The 27,202-nt window shown below is 38.4% G+C and overlaps 1 protein-coding gene across 5 annotated transcripts in view; it reads left to right on the forward strand.

Moving 5' to 3' along the window:
• ITSN1 (intersectin 1) overlaps window positions 1-27,202 on the forward strand; it is a 190,614-nt gene that overhangs the window by 154,267 nt on the left and 9,145 nt on the right. For all 5 annotated transcript variants that reach the window (XM_075911169.2, XM_075911141.2, XM_075911179.2 and 2 more), the window contains 8 exons: window positions 1,641-1,832; window positions 14,985-15,106; window positions 16,747-16,853; window positions 20,329-20,512; window positions 22,178-22,276; window positions 23,916-24,083; window positions 25,699-25,911; window positions 26,428-26,549. In XM_075911169.2, coding sequence (XP_075767284.1) covers window positions 1,641-1,832; window positions 14,985-15,106; window positions 16,747-16,853; window positions 20,329-20,512; window positions 22,178-22,276; window positions 23,916-24,083; window positions 25,699-25,911; window positions 26,428-26,549 — 1,207 coding nt within the window. The remainder of the gene's footprint in view (window positions 1-1,640; window positions 1,833-14,984; window positions 15,107-16,746; window positions 16,854-20,328; window positions 20,513-22,177; window positions 22,277-23,915; window positions 24,084-25,698; window positions 25,912-26,427; window positions 26,550-27,202) is intronic.

Genomic DNA, 27,202 nt, shown 5'->3' on the forward strand with positions numbered 1-27,202 from the left:
AGAGCCAGACACAAACCTGAATCTGATGTTTTATTACAGATAACCACTGGGCCCAATGGATGTCTTTAATGCATATGTAATTCTATTTTCTTATTTTTAGTCTACTTTTATAGTTATCTGTGGGTTTTGGAGCTGCTGGCAATGATCGGAATGCAAGCAAATTGGGATAATTCCTAGGGTTTTTATTGTGAGATGGGGATACAGTAGAACCTCAGAGTTTAGAAGTTTACATTTCAACATGGTACCGTACTGTATTGGCTTTTCTTTGTCTCTGCTTCTGCCTGATTGCATACTTCCAGTTCCAGATGAGTTGTGTGGCTAATTGGACAGTTGGTAACTCCGATACTCATAACGCTGAGCTAGTGTATATTCAGATCTTCACTAACAAACTTAAATATACTGGAGTAGGACCAAATTCAGACTTTATTTGGCTTAATACATTAGCTGGGACAAATAATAGTGGATTACAAATTACCTTTTTCAACTTAAATAGAATGCTAAAAAGTTATACATTTAAAAGAAACTTTGCAAATTTGTACACGATATATAGTCAAATATGGAAATTAGCTTGGATTAGTCATCTGACTCCTCCTAAGTGTGATAGGCAAAGTAATAACTAAAAGGAGTCATAACAGACTCTGGAAGTCTGTCTGGAAAAGTAAATGTGAATTATTTAGAGTTGTATAAGTGCTATTACTCTGAGTACTGGGAGGAAATTAAGAAAGGGGAAATTAATGCTGAATATCATGGAGCTGTTTTCTGTCATTGAGATCTATTAGACTGTGACATGATCTTTTGAGGGGGAAATACCAGAAGCCCCATTCCTTGGAACATAGTTCACAACAGAAAGGCAAAGGAAATAATTTGGAGGTTACAGGTATTTAAAAAAGAATACAGTGCTATCTGACTTAAGGGGATTAGGCCAGTTTTCTAATTTTCATCTCTATTTGTGATTGTGCAGAGCCCTTTGTGTCCTGGGAGCCACTCAAATATACAAAGTTCCATGATAAGAAAATAGAAAAATATATTATATGCAGTAATTCTGCTCTAGCAAGAGGGTCAGGTTGAATGACCTAGCAAGTTTTCTGATTCCCTTAACCCAATCTCTAATTTCTGATACTCTAAACATCTCTAGGTGGCACAAGAGGGATCTCATTACTAGCTTTATGCTGACTGTAACTGTGTTTATTAGATGGCTTTCTTCTCTTCCCAAGAGAAGCTACAATACTGTGAAGGAAGAGTTCCTACCCTAAATGTGTAAACGGCGGGGGTTCAGAAATGTTATGTATGCCACAGTTTTTAGATGACCAGTCCTATTTGAGAGAGTAGTTGTTGTAATGCTAGAGAAGATCCAAAACATGTGGGGTTGTTTTGTGTCTACATAAAACCACGGTAACTTTTGTGGATAGGACAACTATAAAACTAAAGTTAAATGGCTGTAAAAAACTAATATCTTATCCTGAACAAGTTTTGACTTTCAGAAAGTCAATCTTGATATGTAAATCCTTCTTATTTGCTGAGTATTTTCTAACAAGGGAATATTGCAGGCAGTAATCATTATTGTAACTTAAATACACTTTTACATATGATATTTTACTGAAACATTATTGGTGCCATAGATCTGTTCATTTATCTTACAGTGTGCCAAGTAATTGGCATGTATGACTACACTGCACAGAATGATGATGAACTGGCATTCAACAAAGGCCAGATCATAAATGTCCTGAACAAGGACGACCCAGACTGGTGGAAAGGAGAAGTGAATGGACAAGTGGGTCTCTTCCCATCCAACTATGTGAAACTAACGACAGATATGGACCCAAGCCAGCAATGTAAGTGGTCTATTTACTATCTTACTGTTACTGTTTATGCAGTATTTTAAAATGAAACATGCAGCATTGCTGTGATTCTGCTGTGGCTTGCAGAACTCAAAGCTTGACCACTGCTGCATTTGCCAAAGTCTCTTTGAAGACCTTCTGTAAAAAACCTTATTTTGTGTTACGGTTTTTTAGTTCCATCCCCTTTGTAGCATGATCCCTTTTATCATTTTTGCACCATGCTGTTTACATGCCTGATTCATTTTCCTAGCTTGAATTTTGCTCATTGTTTTGTTTTGCTTATGTGTTGTTTTCCTCCTTTTTCTAGGAATCATATGTTGTCCATCCCCCACTCAGGCTTGAAAGTCCTCAAAGAGACCCACTATCCCATATCACTGCCCAGAGGGATGATGGGAGATGCAGCCTTGATCATGTGACTTCCAGCATGATCATCTACTGCCTTCTGAATAGAAGAACACACTGCAGAGCAGTTTACCTCATTTTACATTAGTTGCATGTAATCGCAATGTTTGAGTTAATTATCTACAGACATAGAAGCAAAATTACAAAAAAAAAAAAAAAAATTACACAGGATAGTGGGTCCTTTTGTGGCTTTCATAGTTACCAAACTAATTTTTTTCACCTTTTGCACAGGTGCTTTCAGTAGTTTTACAAATAATTTTAAATGTGTATTTTAGCCTTTTAAAGGAAAAAAAATAAATAAAATTTCTGCAATGCAATTTTGTTCTTGCAAAAAGACCCACTATCAAGGAATGCTGCATGTGCTATTAAAATTGTTCCAAATGTCCATAAATCTGAGACTTTATGTATCTTTTTTTTTTATTGTTCACTTGTCCAGTGTTGTCAATGTCTTGTTTGTTTGTTTTTTTCTTATACAAAAGAACAGAAGGAATTAAATGAGTTTAAGGAACACATGCCCAATTGCAAATAAGATACTTTGTTACAGTTCTTATACTGTATGTATCAGGTGTTCCTTGTTGAGTGTGTAATACATGGTGGACAGAAGAAATTAATTTCCTTCCAATGCAAGAGATATTATCCTTGCATAATGCTGTAATCCTTATTGCATTAATTTTATTTTGCACAGTTATTTGTAGCTACAGTAAGAAAGCATCTTTGTTTTGTTTGTCTCAGATTTGTGTGGTTTTTGCATTTTAATATCAGAAATCAGTAGAATAGTATATTCATGTGGTCTTTGAGAATTAACATGACTTTTTTTTCCAAACTGTTACATGAAGTTCTATTACCATTGTTACTTTTACATGACTATGGAACAACATCTTTTGAACAAGTAATTATCTTGACAAGAAAGAATGTATAGAAATATCTCCCTGCAATTAATTTCCAATGTTTACATTTTTTTAACTAGACTGTGGAATTTATACAAATTAATATTAAATGGAGCTTACAGTCAAGTTTATGTAGTAGATGTGTGTAGCCTAAGCCATGTTTGTCTTTCAAACATTTGTTATAAGCTCTTAACGAAATGCCTGGTGTTTTTGCACCGGGGGTGGGGAAAACCATGCCTCAAGCACAATATAGCAGTTCTACTAATGACTTTAATATTTAGTCACATTCTGTTCGTGGATTTCTAAATTTCATGCTGGCGATATTGTCGAGTTCCTTCCTCCTTCTCCCCCATCCTTCATGTGGTGCAAAGAACAAGCGAAGCTCCTTATTCAATTGCACTTCAGTATTTTCATTGATATGAATGTAAAATATATAAATATATAAAACCTGCAGCTTTAACAACTGTAATACAGCCTTTACAATTAGTCACATGTATAGATAATTAAATTCTTCGTATAAAAAGCTAGACTCTAATGTGTTTGTCTTCTTTTTGATTTGTATAAACAAAATTTGATCAACGGTATTAGTTGGTGTAACAAATTAACCATAGTCTGAAACTCCTCCTTTAATACAGAGGGACGTTTGTGATGTTTCTTTTGTATACTGAGACACATTCACATTGATCACAATTAATTGCATCTTTTCACACGTGGCTCCTGATACTAACAGTGTTTTCTAAAAGCTACGTTGAAAGCAATCAACATGTGAGAATCCTCTATCAGTAGAGAGTGGAGAAATTATATTCTGTTCACACACTGACTCGCAAACTTAGTTTTAACACTAGTACTTGAATTTAAAATTTGCTCTGTTTGCTGTGCAGACTTTCCTTTTCCCAGAAGTACATTCAGCTGTGTGCATACAAATACATGTATTTCCTTCACTAGTTTGCAAAAAGAAACCATGCTCTGTACACCAGTATACTGTACTATAAATATTTTCTGTATCACGCAAACATTTTCATACTATAATCACATACTATAAAGTGACAATGTCACTTTAGTGAAGGATTTCTTAAATGTCTATTATTTAGCTTGTGTCTTCACAGATGTCTAACACAACTATAAACATTTGTCCTACACTACAACACAGTATTGGCCTGCATAACACCAGCAAATGGATTTTTTGCAAATTTTTGGCAATTCTTTGTAATTAATTTCTTAAATGAATATTTTTTTCACTGTAGGTGATGTCATGTCCAGTGCTTTTTCTATTTTTGCTCCTTTTTTAGGTGTTTAAAAAACAAAATAAAAAATTAAGCAGGCAATATTTTTGAACAACTGTTCATAAGACATTTTGATACGCTGGCTTTTTATACATGATTGAGAAATCATAATGGCATCTAAGTTCATAAGCCATGAACTGAAAAGTTGGTTTGTATCTATGAATGCTTAAGTGTGTAGTGTGCCAAGAATCCTTGTTCTGAAGAGTGCTGTGTACTATTTCACATAGTAGTAGCTTATAAAGCAGTCCGTTGTTGCCAATAATCAACTCACTAAGTAGCTCTAAGTACAGATTAAAGTTTCCTGAACAAGTCTTTCAAGTGAGCCATTAACATGTTAAAGCACATGAAGGTAAAAGGTATCCATAATATTGGTTTACTCAATACGTGTAATTATTCAAGGGAATTGTATCTGATATTTAGTTACAATTTATTTGGAAATAGTGTAATATCAGAATGAACTGTCATGCACATTCATTATTACATTTTCAGATTTTTATATTAAGTAAAAAAATCAAAGGGTGTGTAAAGACAAACTTTTAAATTAGATTATTTAATATTATACCATAGAAAGCAAAATCTTCAAGTTATTCTTCAGAATCCAATTTTGACTCTTCTCTCTCTTTATTTACCCAGTCCATGAAAAGATCTTTAATCCCTACAGCCCCAAAATCTATCAAGCCTGATTCTTCTTAGCATATGTACAATTTGCTTCAGGTGGCAAGCAGAGGTACCCAGAAGAAACATTAGCCTGCCACAGTGACTCAGATGATACAAATGCCAAGATCCATTGCCAAATTGAGATTGAGCCTCTTGTGATGAATTGCTCTCATGTCTGTTCATTCAGTCCCATGACCTGGGACTGAACGCCAGCAGATAGGAATTCCCTTCTAGCAGAAAGTAGCATCAACATGGACACAGGATGGGAGGGGGCCTGGCCTGTTAATCATTCAACAGGTTTTTAATTTATATAGCCACAATTTAGAAAGAGGAAAATCCTGTTCCTACCTAGTAACTAGTCTGATAACTACAAGGCTCCTGAAAGCCATTCCGTGTATGGGAAAGGTTAATTCTAATGTTACATGGCAGCTTTCCTTGTATTTTCTGGCTAACAGAAAAGCTATAACAACACTGTATACAGAAACGGGACCTCCATGAGATTAGGTTTATAGCCCCTTTTAAATACTTCCTGCACTGTTCATAGACATGTAATCACCTGAAGAAGTCGTTTTCTTCATGAAAGGGGTTGGGAAGGGACTTCCTGAGCATGCTCAAAAGGAGCTGTCAACACAATTTTCAATACTGCCTTAAGCAAAACTTCATCCCTGGCATGTGGATTGTCTGGATTATTATATTTAATCTGGCATTTTTTAGATTGTAACAGATTTTTCTGCTTGGAGTAGGGATTAGTCTCTAACTTTTGTTCACTTGTATAAAAGTCACTTAAGTGTGTAGTTTAACACAATGACTGTGACTATGTATTTAAGCACTGATATAGGCAGCAAATTTGCACCTTGCATCAGGCCTCTTACTTGAATTATCATTTTGGTTTCTTTATTCCTCTTTAGAAACTCCTTTAAGGAAAGCAGCATTGGTTTTGCTCAGTACAAACTAACCAAATCCATACACATGAAAAGGAGATATGTAGCACTTTAAAGACTAACAAAATAGTTTATTAGGTGATGAGCTTTCGTGGGGCAGACCTGCTTCTTCAGATCATATTCTGGAAGTGAATAGGCATGACCATTTTATAACAGAAGGCTACAATGAAAGAAGGTAATAAAATAATTGCAAACTAGTAACCCCCAGATTAGCCACTTAATTGGCTCTTTCAGTAAGCAATTTCCTCCTTCCTTGTCACTTCCCCTTCCCCTCCTTCCCACTTTCTGTTCTATGTACCTGATTTGTTAGTTTGTAGTAATTTTTTTACCTTCTTTCATTGTATCCTCTGTTATAACATGGTCATGCCTATTCACTTTCAGAATATGATCTGAGAAGTGGGTCTGCCCCATGAAAGCTCATCACCTAATAAACTCTTTTGTTAGTCTTTAAAGTGCTACATATCTCCTTTTCAGTTAGGGATTGTTCAGGATTTACCTTATTAGGGATTCAAATTTGTCACCCTGGGAAAATTACTTTTTGCTCTCTTGTATAGTAAACTTTAGTAGTTGACACACACAGCACATTTCCAGACCATTAATTGAGAAGCTCACTCCTGATGCTGAAGAAAGTGTAAGGTTGGCCTGGGCTTTTTCAAATCAGTGATGGTATTTGAGTACAAGATAAGTTCCCCATGTTTCCTTGTGTGATGTAGTGGGGGGTACTTTGCTGGTTGCTATGCTGGGCAGGGGGCTGTGAGTGACCTCCACTGGCTGTTGGCTGCAGCAGGGCAGGGGATGAGTCATTATGCAAGGGGGCTTTGAACCTGACCAGTTATCTTCCAGGGTGCGGAACAATGGGAAGAAGGGGAGTGGAGCCCTGACTGGGGGTAGGGCTGGGAGTGAGTTAGTTAGGTTTCTGGCTGGTATCATAGAGGAAGCAGCTTAGGCAACGGGCTAGGATTTAGGGGCCCAGGCTCCCCCATCTCAAGGGGGGCTGAGGCATCCTAGGCCTGCCCTGTAACCAGATTACTTCTGTGCTGTGCTATATCCTGGAGAAGCAATAAACTCCCTCTATTCTACTGGCTGGAGGAGTCTGTCCGCGCCATTATCGGGGTGCAGGAGACGGGAAAATCCCAACGTGCCTTCACACCTTGTCATTAACATACACTGGTGAGAGGCCTGTGATGAGCAATATTTGGTCCTGGATCAATGTTAACGTTTACAGATATCCACAATGCTTGGAACACAAACCAGAAGTCAATGGAACTCAGCCAAATAATATTTTTACGTGCACATGGGATTTTATTCTTCCCCTGGAAAAATTTAGGGAGAAATAATTTACTGTTATATTTGTGAAAGATGTTAGTAATGTTTCCTATTCTCCCTTGAGTGCCTGCCTCACCTTTACCCTTCAGCTCCTTGTTACAAGAGAGAAGCAAGTCTTCCTTTCTTCTCCCGTGAGATGATGTAAAAAATCATAACCATTAAGGAAGACCTTTGTAGCTCTGGAGTGAGGTTTGGCAGTGAAGTACAGGAAATGTGTACTGTTGAGTGTCATAAGGGTCAATCTCTCTAATTTACACTTCAGAATTTTTAAAAACATTCAGAACATAACTTGTGAAAAATCACCATCTGCAATTCCTGTATCAGTGAGAATGTACTGTGTCTCAAGCATTGGATGAGAACAAGTGAAGGACGCATATGATGCCTGTGACTTGTTCTGGCAAGAAGAGATGTAGCCCATATAATATTTTACAGTCTGGTTCTATAAACCTATTTTTCCCTAATATTTTTTCCCCTCATGCAAAATTTCAAATATTTTTTGGGGCAATGATTACGTTCTGCTAGTTGATGAATGTGTGTGGCCAGTTAAGAAAGCATAGACTCTATGCAGACTCTTCAAGGCATGGACCATAAATAAAAGGTATATCTAGTAATGATAATGTGCAATATTCGTGGCTGGAACACAGCTGTTTGGCCTGTTAAACTTCTAGAGGGGAGTACTGTTGCTCAGGCTATGTCTAGACTGCAGGCTTCTTTCGGAAGATGCTTTTCCGGAAGAAATCTTCTGAAGAAACTTCTTCCAAAAGAGCATGTCCACACTGCCCAAGCGCAACGAAAAAGTGATCTGCTTTTTTGAAAGATAACGTCCACACTGAATGTATGCTCTCTCACATATAAACTAGTGATTACTATGGATGGCATGGCCACCAGGGCATTTGTACTTTTTTCCTCTTTCTTCTTCTTGAAAAAAGATCTCCCTCTTCCCCATCCACACACGTCCTCTTTTGGAAGAAGGCTTCTTCCTCATAGAAAGAGGTTTACCAATGCTGGAAAAACCCCTCTGTTCTTTTGATTTTTTTTTTCAAAAGAATGCGATTGCAGTGTGGATGTAATTGAAGTTTTTTCAGAAAAACTGTGTAGTGACCCTCGGTCAGCTATGTGCGTTTCTTTGATTAAACCTTCCAAAATTGTTAAAAATAGCCAGAAGCAGAATAGTGAGTTAAAAATGAGGGGAACACAAAAAGCATTTACAGATTTTTGCACACCTTGTGTTTGTCAGTAGGCAGCCTCCCTTCTTACATCCATTGGAATTGGCCAAATCAAGGTTCTGTAGTCCTGGTGAATATCAGTTAAACTGTCAGGAAAAAAAAAGTTGACTAGATAGTATTTGTTCTGTCATGAGTGCAGGGAATGAAACTAGATGACCTCTTGAGGTCCCTTCCAGTCCTATGATTCTATATTTCTTCATATTTCTTTTTGTCACACTTGGGGGAGGGATAGTGCAGTCCCGGCTACCAAAGTTCAGATAAGCTGGTCTAATGACATGGTGTTTAAAATGCAGTCAGCTAATTTACTCTACCACTATCCTTATCGCTGCCACCATTTGACAGTCTTCCTTAGGATTCTTTGTGCAGAAAAGGTAAAGGATATTTGTTTTAAATGGAGTTCTAGATTTTATTTCTATGATGTCTGCGACAGGTTGAGTCCCAGAAGTCCCCTTAGATTTGTCTCCCCGTGTGCGGATCATGTTACTAATGCCTACCTTCCTGCTCTCTGGGGCTCCCTACCATCCTGTCGTGCTGGACTAGATCCTCTGGTCTCCCCCAGACTAGGCACAGAGTTGGGGTTGCTGCCTCCCCTTCAGAGCATCATAGACACTGAACCAGTTAAGCTCCAGGAGGATTTAGCTATAAGGGCTCAGCACCTTAGTTCCCGCTATGATGCGCACCTGTGCAGCCGCGCACAAAAAATTCTTCCCACACCCATCTCCTCTGGAGAGCTGCACAGCAGCACTCATGCAGTGCAGTGAGGGAGCCACTGGGACAGGGGGCTAGGACCTGCCACAGGCATGTGATGGGGAGTGGGGTTCTTCTCCAGCAGCTGGGAACACAACATGCTGCATGGCAGGTGGGGGATGTTTCTGCTCTGGTGGCCAGGAACATGTGTGTGTGTGTGTTAATAAGTTGTGTGCCACGGTGGCACACATTTAAACCAGCACACATGACGTCAATATTGGTTCACAAGCCAAAAGTCACTCCACTTATGGTTGGAAAAATCTTGGAGGGAACACTGCTGATCACCCAGGAAACCAACTCCCAAAAGAGATCAAAGCTCCAAATCAGTCTTACCCTGTGTAAAAGTTTACACAAAGAAAGCTCATAAGGTCTACTAACTTTATCAGCGAAAGAGAGATATGCACAGTGATTGCTTCCTCCACTGCCCAGGTAACAGTTATTTACCCTGGGCTTGATAGTAAACAAAAGTATTTTTATTAAATATAAAAAGTAGGATGTAAGTGATTGCAAGTGAAAATAGATCAAAGTAAGTTACTAAATTAAAATGAATAAAAAAATACTTAGCTACTTCTAATCCACTAAGAAACATGTTATAAACCAATTCTTACCCTAAACTGCTGTTCTTATCTCAGATAAAAGTGTCACGTCAGAGCTGATCTTTACTCAGGTTTGGGTCTACAGCTTTTCAGAGTTCTCCAAGTATACTCTTCTGGTGCCCCTGGCAATTTAAAAGGTCAGCTGAAGACACAGACTGATAGCTTCTCAATGGTTAAATAGACCTTCCCCCATGGTGGGACTCCTTTGTTCGGCATCCCCCACCTCCATGAAAAAATACCAGGTTCAAGATGGATTCCAATGCCAGGTGGCATGATCACGTCTTTCTAGGATCAACCACAGTTTGGGCTTACAGGACAAACATGACCATCCGTAAGTTAGTTGGTTTGAGTAGTGATTCGTTAAGTACTTGAAGGATCACTAATGGCCCTCATTAGAGCATTTTGAACTATAAACAGATCCAGACTCCATACTTCTAACTTTACATACAAGAATGATATATGCACAAAAATTAGATATACAGATTCAGCAGATTGTAATTGCAATATTGATGTATTATCTGTCCTGTTTTGCATAAAGCATCTTCAAGTTACGCATTTTTATATTCATAAGACATTTTTCATAAAGCATGGGGAGTGTGAAAATGTTGACTGTAGTTAGGCAATGGGTTTTTTTTTACAGACCTATAAAAATTTTCTTTAATGAATTACTTAGGTTCATAGACGTTAGAGCTGGAGAAAACCTATTTGATCACTAGACTCTGCAGACCCTTTGATATGGGCCACCAGTGGAAGTTGTACAGTCCCAGATATTTGTGCTAAGTTGCTGGTACGTTTGAAGTTAGCCAGTAAGATCAAAAGAAAGGAAGAGTCAAAATTGGATTGCCTTTGCTAGTCAGAGCACAGGGATACTATGTGGTTGTGTCTACACTGGCATGAATTTCCGGAAATGCTTAAAATGGAATACTATTCCGTTTTCAGTTTTTCCGGAAAAGGAGCTTCTACATTGGCAGGCTGCTTTTCCGGAAAAGCCCCTTTTCCGGAAAAGCGTCTGTGGCCAATGTAGACGCGTTTCTCCGGAAAAGAGCCCCGATCGCCATTTTCGCAATCGGGGCTTTTTTCCGGAAAAGACTACTGGGCTGTCTACACTGGCCCTTTTCCGGAACAGTGTTCCGGAATAAGGACTTATGCCCGAGCGGGAGCAGAATAGTTTTTCCGGAATAGCGGCTGATTTTGTACAGTAGAGCATCGTTGCTTTTCCGGAAATTCAAGGGCCAGTGTAGACAGCTCGCAGCTTATTCCGGAAAAGCGGCTGATTTTCCGGAATAAGTGGCCCAATGTAGACACAGCCTATAGGTATTGAGAGAGAATTATGTCCCCCAGTTATGCAGAACATTAGCATTTTGGGGCACACCTGTGAAATAATTTTGTAGTGCATCCACCTCTTGAGACATAGTGGACAGGAGTCAGCTGTGATTTCACTGCTGCACTGTGCTGATGTAAAGATTGTGCTTAGGTTTGGCCGTGTTGGTGGTGGGGATACATCCTAAACATAACTGACTGATTTGCATAAAATGGGTGTGTGCACAGGTGGAATAGTTACATCTCCACCAGATTCCTGTTGTGTAGAGCCCTGCTGCTTGTTCCATTCATCCCTAGTGATTGGTTTATATCCATGTTATGTTTCCAAGGCAGCCTTTGCAAAGAAAAGGGGAAGGAACTTTCCTTTTGTAAATGGAAATCTGAGATTCTCCTTTACATTCTAGAATCCCCCAAGTCCGAAGGCACTGCAGTCACAAGAGCCCAAAGGCTGACTTTCCAGGTGAATGATGGTGCATGCTCTTATTCTAGGCATACGATTTACCTAATACACTGTATAGCTGAGAAAGAAATGAAGAACCTATCTGTACTTTGGCTGATACCCATTAATCCAAGAGCAGGGATCTGTATGATTATTTAAATATTGTGAATATGCAAATATGTCTTTTAAATGGCAGTTGTAAACCTTTTGTTCCACTAATTGCTGAAAAGAAAAATCCTGAAGGACCCAACTTGCCATTGACTTTATTAGGACCATGATCAGACCTTTCCTCTAGTCTGTGTTCCCCTAAAAGCCTTCCTTCCCCAGCGGCAAACATAATTCATAATCGGTTTACAGTCAAAGGATCCTCGCCTCTTCCTCCAAATTCAGATCTGAAATAAAAGATATACTGTCATCTGAGAAGAGCCTTGTTCAGGCTCTGTATAGATTGAGAAGGAGTGGTGATCGAGAGAATGAATGGAAAAAAGGAATAAAATCTTACTATTATTTTTTAACATTATTTACTGTCCTATCTATTTTTAGAGCCTGATCCTAGAGCCCGTTGTGGTTGATGGCTTTTGTCCAGGTCTAGTAAGCTCATCAGGGCAGGTCCTATCTTTTATGTAGGACCCAGCACAGGGATCATGACTGGTGCCTCTGGAAGCTACAGTAATACAAATATTAGTAAGAACATGCAGCCATTTAGCTGCCCATTTGGATGTGGTAGAGGAGTCACTTTAATTTACATTGCGAATATTTAATTTCAGGTTTAAGAATAAAAGAGTGATAGCCCAAGGGAGTTTCGTGTTAACTTGATAATAGTTACATCTATGTCCTGGGCTGATCTATGCTTTTTCTGTTTGTTTAGTTCCTGATATAGTTATTGTCTTATAAACAAAAAGCACCTTCGACTTGTTCAAATGAACTTCGTGTTTATTTAGAAAGACTGGTCAATATGATAAAGAATCTTTATTTAAAGAATCAGAAAATTTTCAAAAAGTGCAGAGAAGAAGTTCAGCAGCATACTTAGATCTCATTTCAACAAGGTATTTAGGTACTGGCCCAACGTAAGTACATGGGTAGCTGCACTGCTGAGCACTCATGCTTAAAATTAGGAACCTTGATGAAATAGGACTTTTGAAATGTATGCTTCTCTTAATGCATAGCAGGATTTGTATTTGTCAGACAAAGCAGCACCTACTTATGCAAAATAATTTAGGCCCCCAGACAAAGGGACCTCTTTTGGTTGGCTGAATTCATCCATACATAATATTATTACAGCTGCAAGTATAATTTAAGCTTTTTATAGAAGTACCTTTTACAGTCTCTCGTTTCCTTGAAAAACTATTTATAACCCTTTAAAGTTTGCAAAAGAACCCAATCTTTGTTGGGTTTTTTTTTGTGTCAAGAGGCAAAAAATTTTCATCTTTATGCACCTAAAAAAGAAAAACCTTCATTGGAAAAGTCTTTTTCCATTTATTCTGCTCTGATTTCATATTTGGGAAAAATCTGATTTCAATGTTCAAAAGGAGACTGATTGTTGAAGTTCAAAGTGGCCTATTTAAAGTGGATCTACTGGCAATCTGTCAAGTTGCTGAAAAAATATTCCTTTTTGAGATTTAATGTTTCATATACAACTTTAATTGTTGGAAATAATATTTCAAGGTCATCAGTGCATTTGAAGAGAAAATCTCACTAGTCTTAAAAAAACAAAACACTCACATACATTGTTTGTATTTATGGAAGCTGGTATCTCGGTGAATAAAGAAATATGAGCTCTGGTTCCCTCTGTTTTACTGTATGTACTGCATCTGATGAGGAAAACTGATCTGAAAGCCGCCATTTATAAAACATGATTGAAACTTTTGGTTTTTGAACAAATCCCATAGTTTCTATCATTTTGGCACCAGTCCAGTGCATGATTTCATAATGTTACCATCTCATTTTTATCAACAAAGTGTAAAGTATTTTATTTAGAGAACTACACTATGCAGTATCTTTAAGAACCATTTCCAGTGTTTGTAGGCTCCCCCAAATGATTTATTTTGAAGGTACCACAGGCCTACAGGCTGCCCCTCTGATTGTTCGTATTTGATTTTTGCTTTTCAAAACCACCATTCCAGTAATTTTTTAAAAAGCTGTTTATGTAGAACCCATGTGTGTGTTCCACTTATAATCAGCCAACAGAGGGAGCACCAGTAAGCTAAAGCAGAGGTTCCCAACCTGTGGCTCATTGACTACTTAATAGTGAGCCATAGAAACATAGCTGGTGTCAGGAGGCTGAATTCTTCTTGTTTCCAGCAACTAAATTGCATTTAAAAAGCTGAAAATATTGTAAATACTTTGCTAATATTAAGTGTACATGGAAGCAATTTCTATAGTTACCACAAGGAAGTGATATGATTGAAAATAGATAGAGAGGTGGTTCACACTATGAAAAAGTAGAGAATATTTTACCTAAAACAATACAGTCCTCAAAGTGAGGTCTAAGTATGTCGGTAAACAAATAATGAAATAAAAAGCTTTGATCATTGTAAACTCATGAAAAAAATTGCAATAGCAATTTTTTCTGTCAGATGATGCCATTTTGTCAAAATCGAAACTTTCTATGGAGAACAAATCACATTTGATAAAATTTCATTTACAAAAAATCAAACCCAAACATTTTAATACATTTAAACTTCATGCATCTGATGAAGTGTGTTTTACCCACAAAAGCTTGTGCCCAAATAAATTTGTTAGTCTTTAAGGTGCTACAAGACTCCTCATTGATTTTGCTGAAGCAAACTAACATGGCTACCCCTCTGAAACCTAAAATAGAACATCTTCTCAACAGTACCAACTTTGAGGGTTGAATCTTCCAGTGTATGGCTACTTGAGAGAATGTCTCATTGCTATCATGTTTCTTGTATTCACTATCACAGCAGTTAAGATCCAGATTGATGCTCTAGCCTCCCTGTACCTTAAAACTGCTCCTTCTTAATGCTCACCAAGTGGTCTTCAGGCTGCAAGTTTTATTTTAACCAGGCTTTCATTCATTTGTTTTGTGTGATTGTTAGGCTCAAAATGATGGAGATTATGAACAAATAAACTCTGGAAATGTGATTTTTTTAATTGAGCCTTGCATTAGTGGCAACTCAAGCATACTGATTTTTCAAGTAAATAAAAGATGAAACATTTTTAGTTTTGTGCTGTCACGTGAGAGAAGGATACATTAAATGGACAGGTGGCAGTTATTTTGCTAAGCGTTAGTTGAACTATCAGTTTTAAACTATTTCCAAATAGCCCTTAATAAATTCTCTGTCTCCTTTGTGTTTTCCAGGGTGTGCTGACTTACATCTCCTAGACATGCTAACACCTACTGAAAGAAAAAGGCAGGGATACATCCACGAACTGATCGTAACAGAGGAGAACTATGTAAATGACCTGCAGTTAGTCACAGAGGTAAGAAGAATGAAAGAGGTTTGCTTATTTAGATGCCTAAACATGGATTTAGGAGCCTAACTATTTTTTTTAAATAGTAACTAGAACTTGATCATACAAAGCTGTGGGGTTTTGTTTAAAAATTCCTGCCACATTTGCCTTACTAGGAATGATCTGACTTGAGTTTTTAGTATGCATGAGCATGTGAGTCTTTTGTTACCAGCAATGAGACATCGAACCTTTTGTGTTAGTACAATCTTTTCACTACTGATTTGGACAGTTTATTTCACATGTATAACCCATTTGTCTGGTCACTGGATGCCTTCCCCAGAGCACCTGCACTGGACATTGCTGTACATTTGCAACATGATTTGTAACATAGAACCAAATAGCCTTTTCTCCTCACCAAAAGAGGGTTTCCCTGACACCCACTGTAGGGAAGGGGGAAAAGATGCTCCATCTAAGCCAATATGGTGGTAAGGGAAAAATTCCTTCCCTTAAAAGGCAGTGACCACCTCAGTGCCCACAGCAGGTCATAATCCAACCTGACAATCACTGCTCTTCACTGGGAGGGTGGATGCTGTCTTGCCTGCTGTTTGGAGAAAGCTTGGATGTTTGTAACACCCAGGGCTTGCACCTTTACAGCCTTCTGTCCCTTTCATTTCCCAGAGGTGACTCAGCACTGCACAGCTGACCACTACCCATCTTTTTGCAGCAGTTCCGGACCTCTTTTCTCCCTAAAGCACTGCTGCCTTCAATGGGAAAGTCTGGACAATGTTCTCCCCACCCACTTCAATTTGCAGTGCTGTCAGGTTGCTCACAGGTTCGAAAGCTACAGTGGCTGGCTCTCAGCCATTTGCTTTTCTGTACCTCAATTCAGTTTTGTAATTGTTATTATGTGTCACTTTCATGCAGAGAAAATGGAAGGCAAATAGCCATTTTAGGTAAATGAGCCTCTTAACTGAGGGAGACCCCTACTTTGCCAAAATGGTAAAGATATGAAAAGTTGATATGTGAGTAGATAAATAAAATAAACCAGTGAACAATTGTTTATCCAGCTCCGTGACTGAACCACAAAATCTGAAAGAAAATCAGTGAATTTTTCTCACCACAATGTTAAACGGAAATCTCGTTTGGATTGATTCACATAAATATTTAATTTTGAAATGAAATTAAATGTTTTTATATTTCTGGGTTTTTAGTTTTTTTTTCTTTTGGCTGAAACTTGATGCCCCCAACAAAATGCATTTTTGGTGAATTTTCTATTTGCCAGGAACAAAATAATTGTCCAGCTCTAGTCAATTATAAATTGGATGTCTGTAGATGAGAGGCCAAAGTAGACTAATAGAGTATTATGTCATTTATTACTGAGATATTTTGCAAGTACTAGTACTAAAGGAAATTCCTTAGGTTAAAACAGAGATAAACCATCTTGGAATAAACAACACTAATGCACATTTAGATTATGCCTTGTGATGCTCACACACATCTTATCAGGAAACGTTGTGGATCGCTAAGGTTGATAGTATGTTTTAAATTTATTCAAATGAATATTAAATATTATTGTATTATTAAGTATGCATACCTCTGCATAGAGATTATGAGCTTAGAACAAAGATAATAGTGCACTTTCTAAATTGCATGATTTCCTGCATCTGTAGATCTTCCAGAAACCATTGATGGAGTCTGAGCTGCTAACAGAAAAAGAGGTTGCTATGATTTTTGTTAATTGGAAGGAGTTGATTATGTGCAATATCAAACTACTGAAGTAAGTTGCTTTTTTCTATCAGCAATAAAATCATTAATATGAAATACATTATATAAAATAATCCCTTCTAATTATTTAATTGTGTGGAACTAATATTTGCTACCAGTGAAAACAGCAGTAGATTGCAAAAAAGCAAAACATACCATGTTATTACTTTGAATTCCTTTTGGAGAAAATCAAATAGTTTGTGCATATTTCATCAATGTAAAAGTGACATTTTCCTGCCTAAATAAATAAATACATTTTGCTGTGAAAATGGTAAAAGTTCTATGAAAAAGAGGCACATTTCTCCTTGAGCAAATTTACCCTGGAACAATTTGTGTAAAAAAATAATTTTAGCCCGCGAGGGAGAATTTCAGCTAATTCCGTATAAGCTTATATTTTAAACACATGCATAAGAGATATGCTGAATAGGATGGACTTAAGTACATGCTTATCAGCTTTGCAGAATCAGACTTTCAACTATTTTCATAGAGAAAAATCTGCATTTGGTAGTAGACCTGGTCACATTTCTCCTCATTGAGATTCATAAATATTAATATAAATTTTGTCAATAAAAATGGCTGTTGCATTTAAATATAATATCCTCATTATTTTTCACCTGGTCCATTGCTCAGAGTTTGCTGATAGTAGTGGGTTCTTATGGTTCAATTATGCTAGACTCGAAACAACATGATTTTACCAAAGTCACTTGTGCAGGACTTTTCAGTCAGCGAAGGGTTTTCCTCCAGGATCTCCTGGCACCTGTTCACTTCAGGATGCAGTATAATGTAATGCTAGACTCGTGGTGTCCAACTCACTAGCAACATGTAGCTATTTGGCCAGTTGAATGTGGCAAGTTGGCTTGAACAATGTGGCTATTTGGCTGCTTGAATGTGGCTAGTTCACTACATACTGCTTCAGAACTGGTTGAACACCACAGTGCTAGTATATTCACATTACTCTCCCCTTAACTGACAGACCTGTAAATCAGTATAAGTCTAGTCAGTGTGCACTTTTTCTCTGTTGTCTGAAGCACACTTGCATTGCTTTTTGTATACTGCCACTATATACAATATATAGACTAAAGTTTAGTCCAGATAAATATTAGGGCTGTCAAGTGATTAAAAATTAATCTCTATTAAACATGTGATTAAAAAGTCATGATTAGTTGCATGATTAATCACATTGTTAATAATTAAATATCATTTATTTAAATATTTTGGAAGTTTTTCTCCATTTTCAAATATATTGATTTCCATTACAACACAGAATACAAAATGCACAGTGCTCACTTCATTTTTTATTATAAATATTTACACTATAAAAACAAAAGAAATAGCACATCATACAAGTACAATAGGGCAATCTCTTTATCATGAAAATTGAACTTACATATGTAGAATTATGTACAAAAAATCGGTCTTAAAAATTAAATAGTGTAAAACTTCAGAGCCTACAGGTCCTACTTCTTGTTCAGCCAGTTGCTCAAACAAGTTTGTTTACATTTGCAGGAGCTAACGGTGCCTGCATCTTGTTTACATGTCATCTGAAAGTCAGAACAGGGATTTGCATGGGACTGTTGTAGCAGGCATCACAAGATATTTACAAGCCAGATTTTTTAAAGATTTGCCTCTTTATGCATCAACCATCATTCCAGAGGACGTGTGCCCATGCTGACGACAGGTTCTGTTTGATAGTGAACCAAAATAGTGCGAACCTACCCATGTTCATTTTCATCATCTGAGTTAGATGCCACTAGCAGAAGATAGATTTTCTTTTTTAGTGGTTCACATTCTGTAGCTTCCGCATTGGAGTTTTGCTCATTTAAGACATCTGAAAGCAAGCTCCACACCTCATCCCTCTCAGATATTGGAAGATTCTTCAGATTATTAAGCCTTGGGTTGAGTGCTATAGCTGTCTTTAAAAATCTTGGTGCCTTCTTTGAGTTTCATCAAATCTGCAGTGAAAGTGTTCTTAAAATGAACATGTGCTGGCTCACCATCCAAGACTGCTATAACATGAACTATATGGCACAATGCCAGTAAAACAGAGTAGTAGGCATATAATTCTCCCCCAAAGGAATTCAGTCACAAATTTAATTAACATATTATTTTAATGAGCATCATCAGCATGGCAACATAACCTCTGGAATGGTGTCCAAAGCTTGTTTAGTGTATCTGGAACATAAATACTTTGCAGTGTTGGCTACAAAAGTGCTACGTGAATACCTGTTCTCACTTGCAAGTGACATTGTAAATAAGAACCAGGCAGCATTATCTTTTGTAAAGGTAACCATGCTGAACAAAAAGTAGGACTGAGTGGACTTGTAAGTTCTAAAGATTTACAGTGTTTTGTTTTTGAGTGCAATTAATGCACAGAAACAATTTACATTTGTAAGTTTCACTTTCATGAGAAAGTGATAGCATTCGAGTACTTGTTAGGGAGATTAAAATGCATTTAATCAAGTAAACATGTAATCGCTCAAAATTTCAGTGGTAACAGTTACAAGTGGTGGGCAAGCAACTCCCTGGAAGCCGGTGTACGTGGGATGCTAGCTTTTAAGTGAGAAACTGTCACTGCTGTGAACGGACAAGACAGATAAAGGGTGGGAGTCCAGAAAAAGGCAAAGACAAATGGTATTTTGCTTAATGTCACACAGCAATTCAAAGGCGGCACTGTGCAAGGAGGGGACAGGAAGGAGGTTGCTTCCCAGGATCTGGTGTGTACTAGGAGCCTGGGTGTAACTATGAAGGTTAACTGATGAGCCCACACTTATCAGTTAACTATGTACACGGTTACACTTTCACATCCCTAGTACTTGTATGAAGAGATATTTTGTTTACCTTTGCCCATATGCAGGGTTGCCAGATTCTGCTGGTTTCTGTCCACATAGGGTTTTTTTCCTGCTGGTATTACTAATGTGACATGTGTGTAAAGCAAGGACGAGTGAATAGAAATGCATGCTAATTGCAGACAACATTGACTGTGAGAACCATGCACTTTCTCTGCATTCATTGAAAGCACTGCTATGGTTCAACTGGCACAAACTGCAAATTCTAGGAACTGAAGCACAGTTAGCAAAACTACTGTCCCAGGAGACTGTCTTTGTCAACACAATCTTTTGGCTCACTGAGATGTGGATCACTCATGCGGCCCACTCATTAGGCTAGGTTGCGCATCACTGTTTTAGAGGTTGCGGTCTCATTCTCACTTAACAAAACAAGAACATTGTATTGCTTTGTTTAATATTATTTCTCATCTGGATTTGCCTCACATTTTGAACAGCAGTTTGGTGACCACAAGAAGGAAACCAGATTGGTGGTTGAGTCATTTTTACAATATAGAATGATTCCTGTGCTGATCTTTTACCGTTCTGTAACAGTCTTCATTTAAAAAATGAGCTATCAGCTAGTTTATTGTTGGTGTCAGTGACAATCCAGAAGTGGTCCAGTTACACATACAACATGCCTACCATCTTTTGCTTTGTGTCTAGAGCACTGCGTGTTCGTAAAAAGATGTCTGGAGAGAGGATGCCAGTGAAAATGATTGGCGACATACTTACAGCACAACTACCACACATGCAACCTTACATTCGGTTCTGTAGCTGCCAACTCAATGGGGCAGCACTAATTCAGCAGAAAACAGATGAAGTCCCAGAGTTCAAGGAGTTTGTTAAAGTAAGACAAACTAACCCATGTGGATTTCTTATCTCCAAAGTGCATCTAATCATTTTGCTGATTACAAAACAGGGCTCTGCTGTGGACAAGTGAAGAACTTTTAGGCCCAAGTGTTCATTGAGGAACAAGATTTGGTCAAAACATCATACAAGATTGAAATTTTTATTATTATTAAAAGGGCAGTACTATTACCATAGTACCAAGAGGCCCTGCTGAAATCAAGGCCTCAGTGTGCTAGGCACTGTACATAGTGAAAAAACGTCACTGCCATGAATGGAGAAGACGGATAAAGGGTGGAAGAACAAAGTCAAAGAAAAATAGTGTTTTGCTCAATGTCATTCAGCAGCTCAAAAGCAGAGCTCAGGCCTCTTGATTCCATCCAGTGCCGATCCATCAGACCATGCTGCATCTGAGGTAGAAAAGGGTTATTACAGTGGGATCTCCAGCCCACCAATCAGTGGAGTTCCCACTTGAATTTTTCTAGTGTTTCGCCCAGTCTGTTTTTAAATGTCAAGAGAGATGAGGCTTCTGCCACTTCATTAGAAGATTATTCCACAGCCTAAAGCAGTTGTTTGCCAAGATATGTCTAGGATACCACAGAACGAAGAACATAATAATGGCCTGTCTACACTTGAAAGGCAACAGTGGCACAAATTCAGTGCTGCAATTAACCCACCTACCTGAGAGGCAGTAGCTAGAGTGAGGACAGAATTCTTCTGTCAACCTAGCACTTTCTGTACAGGGACTTATGTTGGCTTAACTATGTCCCCCAGAGGGGAGGGGATAGATTTTTCGTATCCCTGAGCAAGATAGCTGGGTTGACCTAACTTCTAGGATAGACCTGACCACAGATTAGCTATAAATATTTAGAGAGTGAAACTCAAAGTACTGAACAATCCATTATTATTCAGTGTGATACTTAGGCATATGACTAAGAATAATGGAAGAGAAAATATAGATTAAATGCCAGGGAAACTGTCTTGACAGGGTAATGTACTGGGCTGTGCAGTAGTCTTCCAGAGGAATTGCCCTCATTGAGTATTTTAAAAAGGGAATTGGTAAAGCACTAAAAATGTTTTGTTAAGAACAAGGGTGCTTTGGAAGGGGTACGACCTCGATTATGTAGTAAATCTTTTCAATATATAATATCTGTGGAAATATTAATAAATCTGCTTTATTCATTGAGCCACCAAACTTCTCAGGTTACATTTGGAGGCAATCTGCATAATTTCCAGTATATATATTCCACTTTTTTCCTTTGAAGGAGCAAATAGTGGAAATGTCTTTTTGTAGTCAACATAGACATTGAAGATAATGCTATAATGATTTCAGTTCAAATCTATTAATAAGTAGCATCATCATTCATAAGCCCCCTCCCATAATAAGTAAGCTTACTTCATAATATTTATACAGTCAGAGAATGTAGGTATCTCTAGGGATCATAAAGCTGTCCTTATCTACACCATACTCAACCCTGTTTGTAAAAGTATGAGAAATTCTATTGCTTAGAACCTGTCAGAATTCTTGTTCTAACTCAAAACTGGTTTATGTGAAGCATACTATGCATTTATTGACTTAACATTTTATCTTTTACATTTTTCAAGGAACTTGTGTCCCAGTGTCATAAACAAGCTGGCTAACAACATCTTATCTTTAATATTTCAGAGGTTAGCAATGGATCCTCGCTGTAAAGGAATGCCGCTGTCAAGTTTTCTGCTAAAGCCTATGCAAAGGGTAACAAGATACCCACTAATAATTAAAAATGTACGTTTCTTTTTTTTCAAACATACTGAAATATATTTAGAGGGTTTGTAGCTTATTTGTAGTTAAGTTTCCCTATGTATGGCCATTCTTGATATTCTCAAGATGCTTGACGCATCAGATGTGATGTGGAATATGGGCCAAATTTGTATTCTCCTTACACTGAGATAAATCATGAGTAACTTGGCTAATTGCAGTGGAGTTATTCTATATTTACACTGGCATAATGGATGGCGGAGAATAATTTATATGCCAAGGAACAGGAAGGTTTAGCAGCCAAAGCCTGGGTAGTGGATACACAGTGAAGAAATGTAGATGGACCAAGTTATCTGACACACCTCTGCTAGCTGCTTTCCCTCACCAGTTACATCACCATGAAATTTCAGATTTAAGTATCTGAAACCAAGAAAAAACAATTTTTATAATCCTATGACCATGAAGTTGATCAAAATTGACCGTGAATTAGGGATGAAATAGTATAGTTGATTAACGGATATGCAAAAGCTTATAGGTAATGCTATAGACTACACACATTTCCTTCCCCCCTCTCCCTCCCGCCAGTACATTTTTTAGCAGGCTGGCCAGCAGTCCAGCTCAATCCTGGCTTGTGCTGGGTCCAGGACCTGCCCCTGCTGCAGCTCTGCATTTAAAGTGTATTAGGAGCTGGGTGGGCAGGCAGCCCTGCTCAGTTCCAGCTCGTGCTGGGTCTGGGAGCTCAGACCGCCCCTGGACAGACAGGGCAATAGGCAGCCAGTCCATGAGGGGAGCAGGGTTTTAAACTGGCTCCCTTTGCAGACCAGCTCCCACCTTGCCCTGCTCTCTCTGTTGCCCTTCTTCCCTGAATCTCATTCACTAGGCTGGGGTGGGGGTGCAGGCTCTAGTCTTGGGTATGTGGCAAATGCCCTATCCCTTCAGCCACTCCAGGGTCCACCCCCACACTGCTGCCTCTGATATAGAGGCAGCAGTGTGGAGTGTCAGGGGGCTTCTTGGAAGTGAGGCCAGAGTGCACTGGCTGCTGGCCTTGCCCTCGGGGCTATAGAATAGTCGAGTAACTGATAAGAATTCGTGAGGTTAATCAACTATTCAATTAACCGATAGTTAACATCCCTACTGTGAATTTGGTAGGGCCCTATACTTCTTGAATCAGAAGAACAAACATAAAAAAGATGAATCTATACCTGTCAGATCAGAAGGTACCAAAAATTCATCGTCCAGTCTTGGACTGTTGGGTAGGTCGACTGATGTAAAGGCTCTGTGTAGCCCAACAGAGACTTTGCAAATTTCTTGCTCGCGCTATTTTTGGGTCAGATCAATGTTGCTAGTCTTATGAACATTAAGTTGACTTGCATCCACATACAAATTAGTGAAACAATGAGGAATTTTTGAATGAAAAATGTTGCTAGGAGATTTGCCTTATCAGCAATAAAACTGGCCAAAATGGGATAGTAAAACCAAAACACAACAGGTTTTTTTTGGGTGAAATTAGAACTGTTGAGAACAAAATAACTAAAACATTAAAATTTGGAAAATTTTGACCGGTTCTAAAAAAAGTAAAGAAATAAATAGAATGCAGAGCTAATAAGATGGGTGGATTTACAGCCAGAGGTGACAAAGGAAACTAAACTGTTTTACTTACCTGTAGATAATAGAAAACACTCCTGAAAATCACCCTGATCATAGTCACTTGAAGCATGCTCTGGAAAAAGCAGAAGAATTGTGTTCCCAAGTAAATGAAGGGGTGCGTGAGAAGGAAAATTCAGACAGGCTGGAATGGATCCAGGCTCATGTTCAGTGTGAAGGCCTGTCTGAGGTAAACATTGTAACTCATACTGAAGTACATAGCATGCCTATGTTTCATGTTTTCTCATCAACCAAGAGGTGATGGTTTGAACGTGTCATTGCGTCCAAAGATGAAAAAAAATATTGTCTTCGCTTAAACTTCCATATCTTTTTTTTTTTTTGTCTTCCATTGGGCATCTCTCACATTCATGCAAACTATCCATTTCACTGCTGGTTTTTGTTTTGCTTTGTTTTGTTTTCTTCTATTTGGTGAGCAATACCTTTTTCTGCTAATGGAATGGTGCCAGATTTAATATTGCCATTTTAAACTATAACTTTGGTTTAGACAGTACTTTACAATAGTAGTACTGCTATCTTGAGTATACAATATATATATATCCTTCCATTCCGAAGGACTAATACACAATTCTGTATTGCTTTATACATAGAGTTGGTTGAAAAACAGCAAATATCTTTTGTGATCAACTCCTCTACACTTTGAAAATTCAAAAAATGTTTGCCAATCTATTTATAAACTTTACAGAGAAGAATAACTTTGTTAGACACCAAATAGAACTTTACAGGTGCCATGCTAAAGTCTCTTCCATTGTGTCATGATAAAAACTTTTTGGTTTTCTAGGTTCTATAAAAATAGTAACTTTTTTTTTAAAGTTCTGCTTGTGGCTCCCCTATTACTGATCAAGGTAGAAGGGGCAGAGAGAATAAACTTGATTTTCAAACTCCATACTGAGTTTGCAATCTTGGCAATGTGAAAAATCATCTTTTGTTTTATTAACTGAAAAGATGTATTTCATCTCACTGAGGGGCAATAAATGGGAAGCCCCCAAAATGCTGTTTTTCCATCATACAGTGGAAAGACCCACCGGTCAATTTAAGAAAAGCGGTGCAGTCAGTGACAGTTTTAATAAGTAGAACTATTGCCAAATAGCAAATGAAAGTAGGGAAGAAGGGCTGTCCTTCTACTGCCCTAACTCCAATGTCCCACCCTGGTACACCCAAAAGACTATCTAGCAGTTGCTGACAAATATTTATGCTGAGAGATTGGGCCCTCCCACACTCATGCCTTGCTTTCATCACTTCCTAAAGATTGGCTTGTTTCTAATCTGTGGAAGGAGTGACTCTACATAACATCTGACCCCGTGGGATGGGGTGGACCATGAAACACCAAAATTCCAACAAGTGCAAATAGGCCTAAAAGTTACACATTACTAAAAGGAACAGCTGAAACTAAACTTGTAAGACATAGCAGATAATGTTCATTTAATCCAAACTCCTCTCCATAGCCACTAACTAGCAGATGACCTGCTAAACCGAGCATCATGAGCACAAAAAGGAGAAGCAATATGTAGCAGGAAAGATCAAAAGGAGGCCCAAGTGCTTTTGACTTCCTTGCCATCCTCATGGGCTTGCTTGGTCAGACTGAAGGGTTTCAGATCAAATTAATAGTCATTTTTCTATCACCTTTCTATGACTTGTGTGGCTCGTAATGTGAGCCTGAGGCGTTACCCATCATCCCTGTGAAATGAACGGAAGCAATGTCCGAACTCAAACCTGGTTTTCATCTCTTCCAGGGGAACCTCAATTGTCTGATTTTGAACATTGCATTGTTGTTGTTCTTTTCTCAGCAACTCGTATTTAATTCGGTTACCAACTGCTTGGGGCCACGCAAGTTTCTGCACAGTGGGAAACTCTACAAAGCCAAGAGCAACAAGGAACTGTATGGTTTTCTGTTTAATGATTTCCTCCTGTTGACTCAGATCATAAAGCCCCTCGGTTCCTCTGGTACAGACAAGGTCTTCAGCCCCAAGTCTAATCTGCAGTATAAAATGTACAAAACTGTAAGTACCATTTTTCTGGCAGTGATGCTGTTGGTATTTTCATAGTCCAGGAAGGTAACCGTTCCCCCCTTGGAAGTATGGGCAATGGCACTGTCTGTTGCTGTGTAAGAAAGAAAGAGGCTTTTGAGTACAGTTGGGACTCTAGTCCTCGGTGCTGGTAATGGGCAGACAGGTTAGAAGCTTGATCTGTGTCATGGAAGGCGCTTTTGAGCATCCTGTTAACTGACTTCATGTATCCAGCTACAGACAGAGGGAAGAGATGCAGAGGGCAGTGTGCTCTGCTTCTGTGGGAAGGGAGAACTTTGAAACACTCGCACTCTGTGACTCAAGTAGAAGCATTCACAGGGTCTGGAGGGAGCTGGGACTTTGGCAAGAAGGGGGAATGAGACACAAAGCCTCTGAAGAAGGGAGTTTAAAAAGCAGAGAGAGAGGGAGGATGTTCTGGGCACAAAAAATAGTCTGTATCGTGTTCAGATATAGTGCTGTATTACTCTAGCTTTGCCTAATGTTTTACAGCCCATTTTTCTAAATGAGGTACTAGTAAAATTACCCACAGACCCTTCTGGAGATGAGCCTATCTTCCATATCTCCCACATTGATAGAGTCTACACGCTTCGCGCAGAAAGCATAAACGAAAGGTAAGTCACTGCAGCCTCCTCAGCACTGACTATAAAGATGTGGATGTATATATGTTCGTGTGCATGCACCCACGACCACCGCCATGAAAATCTTTATAGATATCCTTGCAAGTAGGTAACATTATTCAGGTATTGCAGTGTTCCCTGCATGTAGTATGGTGAATGCTGAAGGAATTATAAATTATTTGCAAAAATGTAATAAGAAAAGCAAAAAAAAAAAAAAAAAATGTGAGGAACAGCTAGCCAAAAACTCAAAAAACAATAGCAATTTTTTTTTAAAGTACATTAGAAGCAGGAAGCCTACTAAAAAAACAGTGGGTCCCCTAGACAATCGAGATACAAAAGGAGCAATCAAGGATGATAAAGCCATTGAGGAGAAGCTAAATGATTTCTTTGCGTCAGTCTTCATGGCTGAGGATGTTGGGGAGATTCCCAGACTTGTACTGTCCTTTGTGGGAGATGAATCTGAGGAACTGTCCTGGTTTGAAGTGTCATTAGAGGAGGTTTTGGAGCAAATAGAAAAACTTAACATTAACAAATCACCAGGACCAGATGGCATTCACCCAAGGGTTCTAAAAAAACTCAAATGGGAAAGTGCAGAACTGATAACTGTAGTTTGTAATCTGTCCTTTAAATTGGCTTCCTTACCTGCT

This window comes from Pelodiscus sinensis, chromosome 1 (genome assembly GCF_052426305.1).
Source record: "Pelodiscus sinensis isolate ZL-2025 chromosome 1, ASM5242630v1, whole genome shotgun sequence".
Taxonomy (NCBI): Eukaryota; Metazoa; Chordata; order Testudines; family Trionychidae; genus Pelodiscus; species Pelodiscus sinensis.